At 63.6% G+C, this 13399-nt stretch overlaps 1 protein-coding gene across 1 annotated transcript in view; it reads left to right on the forward strand.

Annotated features, from left to right (window-relative positions):
• TNXB (tenascin XB) overlaps window positions 1-12649 on the forward strand; it is a gene marked incomplete at both ends in the record, with an annotated part of 56073 nt that extends 43424 nt beyond the window's left edge. Inside the window, 5 exon segments of the mRNA XM_080636297.1 lie at window positions 10082-10243; window positions 11722-11744; window positions 11746-11811; window positions 11813-11887; window positions 12569-12649. Of these exon segments, the coding sequence (XP_080492423.1) occupies window positions 10082-10243; window positions 11722-11744; window positions 11746-11811; window positions 11813-11887; window positions 12569-12649 (407 nt within the window).
• Window positions 12650-13399: the final 750 nt, after the last annotated feature.

The raw sequence follows: 13399 nt of genomic DNA on the forward strand, positions 1-13399 counted from the left end.
TCCCGTGTCCCTCTCTCTCCCGTGTCCCTCTCTCCCATGTCCCTCTCTGTCCCGTGTCCCTCTCTCCCGTGTCCCTCTCTCTCCCGTGTCCCTCTCTCACCCGTGTCCCTCTCTCCCGTGTCCCTCTCTCCCGTGTCCCTCTCTCCCGTGTCCCTCTCTCTCCCGTGTCCCTCTCTCCCGTGTCCCTCTCTCTCCCGTGTCCCTCTCTCCCGTGTCCCTCTCTCTCCCGTGTCCCTCTCTCCCGTGTCCCTCTCTCCCGTGTCCCTCTCTCTCCCGTGTCCCTCTCTCCCGTGTCCCTCTCTCCCGTGTCCCTCTCTCCCGTGTCCCTCTCTCTCCCGTGTCCCTCTCTCCTGTGTCCCTCTCTCCCGTGTCCCTCTCTCTCCCGTGTCCCTCTCTCACCCGTGTCTCTCTCTCCCGTGTCCCTCTCTCCCGTGTCCCTCTCTCCCGTGTCCCTCTCTCTCCCGTGTCCCTCTCTCACCCGTGTCCCTCTCTCTCCCGTGTCCCTCTCTCCCGTGTCCCTCTCTCCCGTGTCCCTCTCTCCCGTGTCCCTCTCTCTCCCGTGTCCCTCTCTCCCGTGTCTCTCTCTCCCGTGTCCCTCTCTCCCGTGTCCCTCTCTCCCGTGTCCCTCTCTCTCCCGTGTCCCTCTCTCCCGTGTCCCTCTCTCCCGTGTCCCTCTCTCTACCGTGTCCCTCTCTCTCCCGTGTCCCTCTCTCTCCCATGTCCCTCTCTCCCATGTCCCTCTCTCACCCTTGTCCCTCTCTCCCGTGTCCCTCTCTCCCGTGTCCCTCTCTCTCCCGTGTCCCTCTCTCTCCCGTGTCCCTCTCTCCCGTGTCCCTCTCTCCCGTGTCCATCTCTCTCCCGTGTCCCTCTCTCCCGTGTCCCTCTCTCTCCCGTGTCCCTCTCTCCCATGTCCCTCTCTCTCCCGTGTCCCTCTCTCTCCCGTGTTCCTCTCTCTCCCGTGTCCCTCTCTCCCGTGTCCCTCTCTCCCGTGTCCCTCTCTCTCCCGTGTCCCTCTCTCCCGTGTCCGTCTCTCTCCCGTGTCCCTCTCTCCCGTGTCCCTCTCTCTCCCGTGTCCCTCTCTCCCGTGTCCCTCTCTCTCCCGTGTCCCTCTCTCCCGTGTCCCTCTCTCCCGTGTCCCTCTCTCTCCCGTGTCCCTCTCTCTCCCGTGTCCCCCTCTCTCCCGTGTCCCTCTCTCTCCCATGTCCCTCTGTCCCGTGTCCCTCTCTCTCCCGTGTCCCTCTCTCTCCCGTGTCCCTCTCTCCCGTGTCCCTCTCTCTCCCGTGTCCCTCTGTCCCGTGTCCCTCTCTCTCCCGTGTCCCTCTCTCTCCCGTGTCCCTCTCTCCCGTGTCCCTCTCTCTCCCGTGTCCCTCTCTCCCGTGTCCCTCTCTCTCCTGTGTCCCTCTCTCCCGTGTCCCTCTCTCTCCCGTGTCCCTCTCTCTCCCGTGTCCCTCTCTCCCGTGTCCCTCTCTCTCCTGTGTCCCTCTCTCACCCGTGTCCCTCTCTCTCCCGTCTCCCTCTCTCTCGTGTCCCTCTCTCTCCTGTGTCCCTCTCTCTCCCGTGTCCCTCTCTCTCCCGTGTCCCTCTCTCTCGTGTCCCTCTCTCCCGTGTCCCTCTCTCTCCCGTGTCCCTCTCTCCCGTGTCCCTCTCTCCCGTGTCCCTCTCTCCCGTGTCCCTCTCTCTCCCGTGTCCCTCTCTCACCCGTGTCCCTCTCTCTCCCGTGTCCCTCTCTCCCGTGTCCCTCTCTCCCGTGTCCCTCTCTCTCCCGTGTCCCTCTCTCCCGTGTCCCTCTCTCCCGTGTCCCTCTCTCTCCCGTGTCCCTCTCTCCCGTGTCCCTCTCTCCCGTGTCCCTCTCTCCCGTGTCCCTCTCTCCCGTGTCCCTCTCTCTCCCGTGTCCCTCTCTCCCGTGTCCCTCTCTCCCGTGTCCCTCTCTCTCCCGTGTCCCTCTCTCACCCGTGTCTCTCTCTCCCGTGTCCCTCTCTCCCGTGTCCCTCTCTCCCGTGTCCCTCTCTCTCCCGTGTCCCTCTCTCACCCGTGTCTCTCTCTCCCGTGTCCCTCTCTCCCGTGTCCCTCTCTCCCGTGTCCCTCTCTCTACCGTGTCCCTCTCTCTCCCGTGTCCCTCTCTCTCCCATGTCCCTCTCTCCCGTGTCCCTCTCTCTCCTGTGACCCTCTCTCTCCCGTGTCCCTCTCTCTCCCGTGTCCCTCTCTCTCGTGTCCCTCTCTCCCGTGTCCCTCTCCCTCCCGTGTCCCTCTCTCCCGTGTCCCTCTCTCCCGTGTCCCTCTCTCCCGTGTCCCTCTCCCTCCCGTGTCCCTCTCTCCCGTGTCCCTCTCTCCCGTGTCCCTCTCTCTCCCGTGTCCCTCTCTCTCCCGTGTCCCTCTCTCTCCCGTGTCCCTCTCTCCCGTGTCCCTCTCTCTCCCGTGTCCCTCTCTCCCGTGTCCCTCTCTCCCGTGTCCCTCTCTCTCCCGTGTCCCTCTCTCCCGTGTCCCTCTCTCTCCCGTGTCCCTCTCTCACCCGTGTCCCTCTCTCTCCCGTGTCCCTCTCTCCCGTGTCCCTCTCTCCCGTGTCCCTCTCTCCCGTGTCCCTCTCTCCCGTGTCCCTCTCTCTCCCGTGTCCCTCTCTCACCCGTGTCCCTCTCTCCCGTGTCCCTCTCTCCCGTGTCCCTCTCTCCCGTGTCCCTCTCTCTACCGTGTCCCTCTCTCCCGTGTCCCTCTCTCTCCCGTGTCCCTCTCTCTCCTGTGTCCCTCTCTCCCATGTCCCTCTCTCCCGTGTCCCTCTCTCTCCTGTGTCGCTCTCTCTCCCGTGTCCCTCTCTCTCCCGTGTCCCTCTCTCTCGTGTCCCTCTCTCCCGTGTCCCTCTCTCTCCCGTGTCCCTCTCTCCCGTGTCCCTCTCTCTCCCGTGTCCCTCTCTCACCCGTGTCCCTCTCTCTCCCGTGTCCCTCTCTCCCGTGTCCCTCTCTCCCGTGTCCCTCTCTCCCGTGTCCCTCTCTCTCCCGTGTCCCTCTCTCTCCCGTGTCCCTCTCTCACCCGTGTCCCTCTCTCCCGTGTCCCTCTCTCCCGTGTCCCTCTCTCCCGTGTCCCTCTCTCTCCCGTGTCCCTCTCTCCCGTGTCCCTCTCTCTCCCGTGTCCCTCTCTCCCGTGTCCCTCTCTCTCCTGTGTCGCTCTCTCTCCCGTGTCCCTCTCTCTCCCGTGTCCCTCTCTCTCCCGTGTCCCTCTCTCTCCCGTGTCCCTCTCTCCCGTGTCCCTCTCTCCCGTGTCCCTCTCTCTCCCGTGTCCCTCTCTCTCCCATGTCCCTCTCTCTCCCGTGTCCCTCTCTCTCCCGTGTCCCTCTCTCCCGTGTCCCTCTCTCCCGTGTCCCTCTCTCTCCCGTGTCCCTCTCTCTCCCGTGTCCCTCTCTCCCGTGTCCCTCTCTCCCGTGTCCCTCTCTCTCCCGTGTCCCTCTCTCCCGTGTCCCTCTCTCCCGTGTCCCTCTCTCCCGTGTCCCTCTCTCTCCCGTGTCCCTCTCTCTCCCGTGTCCCTCTCTCCCGTGTCCCTCTCTCCCGTGTCCCTCTCTCTCCCATGTCCCTCTCTCTCCCGTGTCCCTCTCTCTCCCGTGTCCCTCTCTCCCGTGTCCCTCTCTCCCGTGTCCCTCTCTCTCCCGTGTCCCTCTCTCTCCCGTGTCCCTCTCTCCCGTGTCCCTCTCTCCCGTGTCCCTCTCTCTCCCGTGTCCCTCTCTCACCCGTGTCCCTCTCTCTCCCGTGTCCCTCTCTCCCGTGTCCCTCTCTCTCCTGTGTCCCTCTCTCCCGTGTCCCTCTCTCTCCCGTGTCCCTCTCTCTCCCGTGTCCCTCTCTCCTGTGTCCCTCTCTCTCCTGTGTCCCTCTCTCACCCGTGTCCCTCTCTCTACTGTGTCCCTCTCTCCCATGTCCCTCTCTCCCGTGTCCCTCTCTCTCCTGTGTCCCTCTCTCTCCCGTGTCCCTCTCTCTCCCGTGTCCCTCTCTCTCGTGTCCCTCTCTCCCGTGTCCCTCTCTCTCCCGTGTCCCTCTCTCCCGTGTCCCTCTCTCCCGTGTCCCTCTCTCCCGTCTCCCTCTCTCTCCCGTGTCCCTCTCTCACCCGTGTCCCTCTCTCTCCCGTGTCCCTCTCTCCCGTGTCCCTCTCTCCCGTGTCCCTCTCTCTCCCGTGTCCCTCTCTCCCGTGTCCCTCTCTCCCGTGTCCCTCTCTCTCCCGTGTCCCTCTCTCCCGTGTCCCTCTCTCCCGTGTCCCTCTCTCCCGTGTCCCTCTCTCCCGTGTCCCTCTCTCTCCCGTGTCCCTCTCTCCCGTGTCCCTCTCTCCCGTGTCCCTCTCTCTCCCGTGTCCCTCTCTCACCCGTGTCTCTCTCTCCCGTGTCCCTCTCTCCCGTGTCCCTCTCTCCCGTGTCCCTCTCTCTCCCGTGTCCCTCTCTCACCCGTGTCTCTCTCTCCCGTGTCCCTCTCTCCCGTGTCCCTCTCTCCCGTGTCCCTCTCTCTACCGTGTCCCTCTCTCTCCCGTGTCCCTCTCTCTCCCATGTCCCTCTCTCCCGTGTCCCTCTCTCTCCCGTGTCCCTCTCTCCCGTGTCCCTCTCTCTCCCGTGTCCCTCTCTCCCGTGTCCCTCTCTCCCGTGTCCCTCTCTCCCGTGTCCCTCTCTCCCGTGTCCCTCTCTCTCCCGTGTCCCTCTCTCCCGTGTCCCTCTCTCCCGTGTCCCTCTCTCTCCCGTGTCCCTCTCTCACCCGTGTCTCTCTCTCCCGTGTCCCTCTCTCCCGTGTCCCTCTCTCCCGTGTCCCTCTCTCTCCCGTGTCCCTCTCTCACCCGTGTCTCTCTCTCCCGTGTCCCTCTCTCCCGTGTCCCTCTCTCCCGTGTCCCTCTCTCTACCGTGTCCCTCTCTCTCCCGTGTCCCTCTCTCTCCCATGTCCCTCTCTCCCGTGTCCCTCTCTCTCCTGTGTCCCTCTCTCTCCCGTGTCCCTCTCTCTCCCGTGTCCCTCTCTCTCGTGTCCCTCTCTCCCGTGTCCCTCTCCCTCCCGTGTCCCTCTCTCCCGTGTCCCTCTCTCCCGTGTCCCTCTCTCTCCCGTGTCCCTCTCTCTCCCGTGTCCCTCTCTCTCCCGTGTCCCTCTCTCCCGTGTCCCTCTCTCTCCCGTGTCCCTCTCTCCCGTGTCCCTCTCTCCCGTGTCCCTCTCTCCCGTGTCCCTCTCTCCCGTGTCCCTCTCTCTCCCGTGTCCCTCTCTCCCGTGTCCCTCTCTCTCCCGTGTCCCTCTCTCACCCGTGTCCCTCTCTCTCCCGTGTCCCTCTCTCCCGTGTCCCTCTCTCCCGTGTCCCTCTCTCCCGTGTCCCTCTCTCTCCCGTGTCCCTCTCTCACCCGTGTCCCTCTCTCCCGTGTCCCTCTCTCCCGTGTCCCTCTCTCTACCGTGTCCCTCTCTCCCGTGTCCCTCTCTCTCCCATGTCCCTCTCTCTCCTGTGTCCCTCTCTCCCATGTCCCTCTCTCCCGTGTCCCTCTCTCTCCTGTGTCGCTCTCTCTCCCGTGTCCCTCTCTCTCCCGTGTCCCTCTCTCTCGTGTCCCTCTCTCCCGTGTCCCTCTCTCTCCCGTGTCCCTCTCTCACCCGTGTCCCTCTCTCTCCCGTGTCCCTCTCTCCCGTGTCCCTCTCTCCCGTGTCCCTCTCTCCCGTGTCCCTCTCTCCCGTGTCCCTCTCTCTCCCGTGTCCCTCTCTCACCCGTGTCCCTCTCTCCCGTGTCCCTCTCTCCCGTGTCCCTCTCTCCCGTGTCCCTCTCTCTCCCGTGTCCCCCTCTCTCCCGTGTCCCTCTCTCCCGTGTCCCTCTCTCCCGTGTCCCTCTCTCTACCGTGTCCCTCTCTCTCCCGTGTCCCTCTCTCTCCCATGTCCCTCTCTCCCATGTCCCTCTCTCACCCTTGTCCCTCTCTCCCGTGTCCCTCTCTCCCGTGTCCCTCTCTCTCCCGTGTCCCTCTCTCTCCCGTGTCCCTCTCTCCCGTGTCCCTCTCTCTCCCGTGTCCCTCTCTCCCGTGTCCCTCTCTCTCCCGTGTCCCTCTCTCCCATGTCCCTCTCTCTCCCGTGTCCCTCTCTCTCCCGTGTTCCTCTCTCTCCCGTGTCCCTCTCTCTCCCGTGTCCCTCTCTCCCGTGTCCCTCTCTCTCCCGTGTCCCTCTCTCCCGTGTCCGTCTCTCTCCCGTGTCCCTCTCTCCCGTGTCCCTCTCTCTCCCGTGTCCCTCTCTCCCGTGTCCCTCTCTCTCCCGTGTCCCTCTCTCCCGTGTCCCTCTCTCCCGTGTCCCTCTCTCTCCCGTGTCCCTCTCTCTCCCGTGTCCCCCTCTCTCCCGTGTCCCTCTCTCCCGTGTCCCCCTCTCTCCCGTGTCCCTCTCTCCCGTGTCCCTCTCTCTCCCGTGTCCCTCTCTCTCCCGTGTCCCTCTCTCCCGTGTCCCTCTCTCTCCCGTGTCCCTCTCTCTCCCGTGTTCCTCTCTCTCCCGTGTCCCTCTCTCTCCCGTGTCCCTCTCTCCCGTGTCCCTCTCTCTCCCGTGTCCCTCTCTCCCGTGTCCGTCTCTCTCCCGTGTCCCTCTCTCCCGTGTCCCTCTCTCTCCCGTGTCCCTCTCTCCCGTGTCCCTCTCTCTCCCGTGTCCCTCTCTCCCGTGTCCCTCTCTCCCGTGTCCCTCTCTCTCCCGTGTCCCTCTCTCTCCCGTGTCCCCCTCTCTCCCGTGTCCCTCTCTCCCGTGTCCCCCTCTCTCCCGTGTCCCTCTCTCTCCCGTGTCCCTCTCTCTCCCGTGTCCCTCTCTCTCCCGTGTCCCTCTCTCCCGTGTCCCTCTCTCTCCCGTGTCCCTCTGTCCCGTGTCCCTCTCTCTCCCGTGTCCCTCTCTCTCCCGTGTCCCTCTCTCCCGTGTCCCTCTCTCTCCCGTGTCCCTCTCTCCCGTGTCCCTCTCTCTCCTGTGTCCCTCTCTCCCGTGTCCCTCTCTCTCCTGTGTCCCTCTCTCTCCCGTGTCCCTCTCTCTCCTGTGTCCCTCTCTCCCGTGTCCCTCTCTCCCGTGTCCCTCTCTCTCCCGTGTCCCTCTCTCCTGTGTCCCTCTCTCTCCCGTGTCCCTCTCTCCCGTGTCCCTCTCTCTCCCATGTCCCTCTCTCTCCCGTGTCCCTCTCTCCCGTGTCCCTCTCTCTCCCGTGTCCCTCTCTCACCCGTGTCCCTCTCTCCCGTGTCCCTCTCTCCCGTGTCCCTCTCTCTCCCGTGTCCCTCTCTCACCCGTGTCCCTCTCTCCCGTGTCCCTCTCTCCTGTGTCCCTCTCTCTCCCGTGTCCCTCTCTCCCGTGTCCCTCTCTCTCCCATGTCCCTCTCTCTCCCGTGTCCCTCTCTCCCGTGTCCCTCTCTCTCCCGTGTCCCTCGCTCTCCCGTGTCCCTCGCTCTCCCGTGTCCCTCTCTCACCCGTGTCCCTCTCTCCCGTGTCCCTCTCTCTCCCGTGTCCCTCGCTCTCCCGTGTCCCTCGCTCTCCCGTGTCCCTCGCTCTCCCGTGTCCCTCTCTCTCCCGTGTCCCTCTCTCTCCCGTGTCCCTCTCTCCCGTGTCCCTCTCTCTCCCGTGTCCCTCTCTCTCCTGTGTCCCTCTCTCCCATGTCCCTCTCTCCCATGTCCCTCTCTCTCCTGTGTCGCTCTCTCTCCCGTGTCCCTCTCTCTCCCGTGTCCCTCTCTCCCGTGTCCCTCTCTCTCCCGTGTCCCTCTCTCCCGTGTCCCTCTCTCTCCCGTGTCCCTCTCTCCTGTGTCCCTCTCTCTCCCGTGTCCCTCTCTCCCGTGTCCCTCTCTCTCCCATGTCCCTCTCTCTCCCGTGTCCCTCTCTCTCCCGTGTCCCTCTCTCCCGTGTCCCTCTCTCCCGTGTCCCTCTCTCTCCCGTGTCCCTCTCTCCCGTGTCCCTCTCTCCCGTGTCCCTCTCTCCCGTGTCCCTCTCTCTCCCGTGTCCCTCTCTCCCGTGTCCCTCTCTCTCCCGTGTCCCTCTCTCTCCCGTGTCCCTCTCTCCCGTGTCCCTCTCTCCCGTGTCCCTCTCTCCCGTGTCCCTCTCTCTCCCGTGTCCCTCTCTCCCGTGTCCCTCTCTCCCGTGTCCCTCTCTCTCCCGTGTCCCTCTCTCCCGTGTCCCTCTCTCTCCCGTGTCCCTCTCTCTCCCGTGTCCCTCTCTCCCGTGTCCCTCTCTCCCGTGTCCCTCTCTCTCCCGTGTCCCTCTCTCTCCCGTGTCCCTCTCTCACCCGTGTCCCTCTCTCTCCCGTGTCCCTCTCTCCCGTGTCCCTCTCTCCCGTGTCCCTCTCTCTCCCGTGTCCCTCTCTCACCCGTGTCCCTCTCTCTCCCGTGTCCCCCTCTCTCCCGTGTCCCTCTCTCCCGTGTCCCTCTCTCCCGTGTCCCTCTCTCTCCCGTGTCCCTCTCTCTCCCGTGTCCCCCTCTCTCCCGTGTCCCTCTCTCCCGTGTCCCTCTCTCCCGTGTCCCTCTCTCTCCCGTGTCCCTCTCTCCCGTGTCCCTCTCTCTCCCGTGTCCCTCTCTCTCCCGTGTCCCTCTCTCCCGTGTCCCTCTCTCTCCCGTGTCCCTCTCTCCCGTGTCCCTCTCTCTCCCGTGTCCCTCTCTCCCGTGTCCCTCTCTCTCCCGTGTCCCTCTCTCCCGTGTCCCTCTCTCTCCCGTGTCCCTCTCTCTCGTGTCCCTCTCTCCCGTGTCCCTCTCTCTCCCGTGTCCCTCTCTCCCCCGTGTCCCTCTCTCCCATGTCCCTCTCTCCCGTGTCCCTCTCTCTCCCGTGTCCCTCTCTCCCGTGTCCCTCTCTCCCGTGTCCCTCTCTCTCCCGTGTCCCTCTCTCTCGTGTCCCTCTCTCCCGTGTCCCTCTCTCTCCCGTGTCCCTCTCTCCCGTGTCCCTCTCTCTCCCGTGTCCCTCTCTCCCGTGTCCCTCTCTCTCCCGTGTCCCTCTCTCTCGTGTCCCTCTCTCCCGTGTCCCTCTCTCTCCCGTGTCCCTCTCTCCCCCGTGTCCCTCTCTCCCATGTCCCTCTCTCCCGTGTCCCTCTCTCTCCCGTGTCCCTCTCTCCCGTGTCCCTCTCTCCCGTGTCCCTCTCTCTCCCGTGTCCCTCTCTCCCATGTCCCTCTCTCCCGTGTCCCTCTCTCTCCCGTGTCCCTCTCTCTCCTGTGTCCCTCTCTCCCATGTCCCTCTCTCTCCCGTGTCCCTCTCTCTCCCGTGTCCCTCTCTCCCGTGTCCCTCTCTCCCGTGTCCCTCTCTCCCGTGTCCCTCTCTCTCCCATGTCCCTCTCTCCCGTGTCCCTCTCTCTCGTGTCCCTCTCTCTCCCGTGTCCCTCTCTCCCGTGTCCCTCTCTCCCGTGTCCCTCTCTCACCCGTGTCCCTCTCTCCCATGTCCCTCTCTCCCGTGTCCCTCTCTCTCCCATGTCCCTCTCTCCCATGTCCCTCTCTCCCGTGTCCCTCTCTCCCGTGTCCCTCTCTCCCGTGTCCCTCTCTCTCCCGTGTCCCTCTCTCCCGTGTCCCTCTCTCTCCCGTGTCCCTCTCTCCCGTGTCCCTCTCTCACCCGTGTCCCTCTCTCCCGTGTCCCTCTCTCCCGTGTCCCTCTCTCTCCCGTGTCCCTCTCTCCCGTGTCCCTCTCTCTCCCGTGTCCCTCTCTCCCGTGTCCCTCTCTCTCCCGTGTCCCTCTCTCCCGTGTCCCTCTCTCTCCCGTGTCCCTCTCTCCCGTGTCCCTCTCTCTCCCGTGTCCCTCTCTCCCGTGTCCCTCTCTCTCCCGTGTCCCTCTCTCTCGTGTCCCTCTCTCCCGTGTCCCTCTCTCTCCCGTGTCCCTCTCTCCCCCGTGTCCCTCTCTCCCATGTCCCTCTCTCCCGTGTCCCTCTCTCACCCGTGTCCCTCTCTCCCGTGTCCCTCTCTCCCGTGTCCCTCTCTCTCCCGTGTCCCTCTCTCCCGTGTCCCTCTCTCACCCGTGTCCCTCTCTCCCGTGTCCCTCTCCTGTGTCCCTCTCTCCCATGTCCCTCTCTCTCCCGTGTCCCTCTCTCTCCCGTGTCCCTCTCTCCCGTGTCCCTCTCTCCCGTGTCCCTCTCTCCCGTGTCCCTCTCTCCCGTGTCCCTCTCTCACCCGTGTCCCTCTCTCCCGTGTCCCGGTGCAGGGAACGCCGCTCTCCACGCCCTCACCGCTGCCTCCCCCATGGAGCTCCGCGTTGATCTCCGCTCCCCCCACGACGCCGCCTTCGCCCGGTACCGGGACTTCCTCGTGGCGGGGCCCGAGGAGCACTACGGCCTGCGCCTGGGGGCCTACAGCGGCACCGCCGGTGCGCCAGGGGACGCTGTGCGGCGCTAGGGGGGTCTTGGGGGCCCTGGAGGAGTCCTGGGCAGTCCAATGTCCCATGGGGTGTCCATGGGTGTCTATGGGGTGTCCGTGGGTGTCTATGGGTGTCTATGGGGTGTCCGTGGGTGTCTATGGGTGTCTATGGGGTGTCCGTGGGGTGTCTAGGAGGTTTCCTTGGGGTGTCCATGGGTGTCTATGGGGTGTCCGTGGGTGTCTATGGGTGTCTATGGGGTGTCCATGGGGTGTCTAGGAGGTTTCCTTGGGGTGTCCATGGGTGTCTATGGGGTGTCCTTGGGGTGTCTAGGAGGTTTCCATGGGGTGTCCATGGGTGTCTATGGGTGCCTATGGGGTGTCCTTGGGGTGTCCGTGGGGTGTCTAGGAGGTTTACATGGGGTGTCTATTGGGGTCTTTTTGTGTCTATGGGTTCTATGGTCTATGGGTGTCTACGGATGTCTACTGGCCTCTATGGGTGTCTATGGGGTCTCTATGGGTGTCTATGGGGTCTCTATGGGTGTCTATGGGGTCTCTATGGGTCTCTATGGGTGCCTATGGGTCTCTATGGGTGTCTATGGGTCTCTATGGGGTCTCTATAGGTCTCTATGGGTCTCTCTCTATGGGTCTCTATGGGGTCTCTATGGGTGTCTATGGGTCTCTATAGGTCTCTATGGGTGTCTATGGGTCTCTATAGGTCTCTATAGGTCTCTAGGGTCTCTATGGGTCTCTATGGGGTCTCTATGGGTGTCTATGGGTCTCTATGGGTCTCTATGGGGTCTCTATGGGTGTCTATGGGTCTCTATGGGTCTCTATGAGGTCTCTATGGGTGTCTGTCTATGGGTCTCTATGAGGTCTCTATGGGGTCTCTATGGGTCTCTATGAGGTCTCTATGAGGTCTCTATGGGTGTCTATGGGTCTCTATGAGGTCTCTATGAGGTCTCTATGGGTGTCTATGGGTCTCTATGGGTCTCTATGAGGTCTCTATGGGTCTCTATGGGTCTCTATGAGGTCTCTATGGGTGTCTATGGGGTCTCTATGGGTCTCTATGAGGTCTCTATGGGTGTCTATGGGGTCTCTATGAGGTCTCTATGAGGTCTCTATGGGTCTCTATGGGTCTCTATGGGTCTCTATGAGGTCTCTATGGGTCTCTATGGGTCTCTATGGGTCTCTATGGGTCTCTATGAGGTCTCTATGGGTGTCTATGGGGGTCTCTATGAGGTCTCTATGAGGTCTCTATGGGTCTCTATGGGTCTCTATGGGGTCTCTATGAGGTCTCTATGGGTGTCTATGGGTCTCTATGGGTCTCTATGGGTCTCTATGGGTCTCTATGGGGTCTCTATGAGGTCTCTATGGGTGTCTATGGGGTCTCTATGAGGTCTCTATGAGGTCTCTATGGGTCTCTATGGGTCTCTATGGGGTCTCTATGAGGTCTCTATGGGTGTCTATGGGTCTCTATGGGTCCCGCAGGGGACGCCCTCTCCTACCACGCCGGGGAGCCCTTTCTCCACGCGGGACCGGGACCCCCGCGGCCGCCCCCGTCCCTGCGCCGTCGCCTACGGCCGGGGCCTGGTGGTACCACAACTGCCACTACGCGAACCTCAACGGGCGCTACGGCACCCCCCTGCACCACCAGGCATGGGGCAATGGGGACAATGGGGGGGAATGGGGGTAATGGGGACAATGGGGGCTATGGGGGGAATGGGGCAATGGGGTAATGGGGGCAATGGGGTAATGGGGGCAATGGGGGCTATGGGGGCTATGGGGGGAATGGGGGCAATGGGGGTAATGGGGGCAATGAGGGCTATGGGGGGAATGGGGGCAATGGGGGTAATGGGGGCAATGAGGGCTATGGGGGAATGGGGGCAATGGGGGTAATGGGGGCAATGGGGGCAATGGGGGCTATGGGGCTATTGGGGCAATGGGGCTATGGGGGCAATGGGGCAATGGGGGTAAAGGGGGTAATGGGGGTAATGGGGACAATGGGGGTAATGGGGTCAATGGGGACAATGGGGCAATGGGGGTAATGGGGGCAATGGGGGCTATGGGGGTAATGGGGCAATGGGGCAGTGGGGGCAATGGGGACAATGGGGGCAATGGGGGCTATGGGGGTAATGGGGCTATGGGGGTAATGGGGGCTATGGGGCTGTAGGGGTATGGGGCTATGGGGTAATGGAGCTATGGGGGGGGTCTATGGGGGCCTATAGGGAGCTATGGGTGCCTGTGGGAGCTGTATGGGGGATCTGTGGGTGTCTATGGGTGTCCGTGGGGTCCATGGGGCTCTATGGGGCCTGACGCCCCCCCGGCTCCCCCCCAGGGTGTCACCTGGTTCCCATGGAAAGGATTTGAGTTCTCCATCCCCTTCACCGAGATGAAGCTGCGGCCCCAGCGCGACTGAAGGGGACCCACACGTGGGGGGCACCCCATGGATCCAGCTCACCCCACGGATCGAGGGCACCCCATAGATTGGGGGCACCCAGGAAGGACTTTGGCGGGGGGGGGGTGTGGGGAAGAACCTTTTCTATGGGGAGGGGGGGAATAAACAATGCCTGAACCCCCCTGGTCCTGTGCAATGTGTGGGGTGCGGGCAGGCAGGGGGCAGGCAGGGGGCGGGCAGGAGAACACCAGCATGGGCACCAGTGACACCAGTCTGGTGTCCAGTGGACGTTTATTGGGGGCAGAGGGGAACGGGGGGCCCATAGGGGGTCCCCTATAGGGGGATGGGTCCCTTGGGGGTGTCCAGGGCAGGTTGGGGGTCGCGAGTGGGGGCCATAGGGGGGTATCCCCATAAGGGAGTCTCCATTAACATGAGGGGTCTGGGGGGGGTCTATGGGGGTTCCCATGTGGGGGTGTTTGGTCCCATTGGGGGTATTGGGGTCCCATAGAGGGTGCTGCGGTCCATGGGGGTCAATGGAGTCACATTGGGGCCCATAGGGGTCCACAGGGGATAATGGGTGTCAATGGTGTCCCATTGGGGTCCATAGGGTTCCACAGGGGTCAATGGGGTCCCACGGGGTCCCATTGGGTCTATAGGGGTCAAAGGGGTCAGTAGGGCCCCACTGGGGTACTTAGGGGTCAATGGGGTCTACAAGGGGTCCATGGGAGTCAGTGGGGGTCCCACAGGGGTCCACAGGGGTCAATGGGGTCC

The sequence above is a fragment of the Psittacula echo genome (assembly GCF_963264785.1).
Source record: "Psittacula echo genome assembly, chromosome: 31".
In the NCBI taxonomy this organism is placed as follows: domain Eukaryota; kingdom Metazoa; phylum Chordata; class Aves; order Psittaciformes; family Psittacidae; genus Psittacula; species Psittacula echo.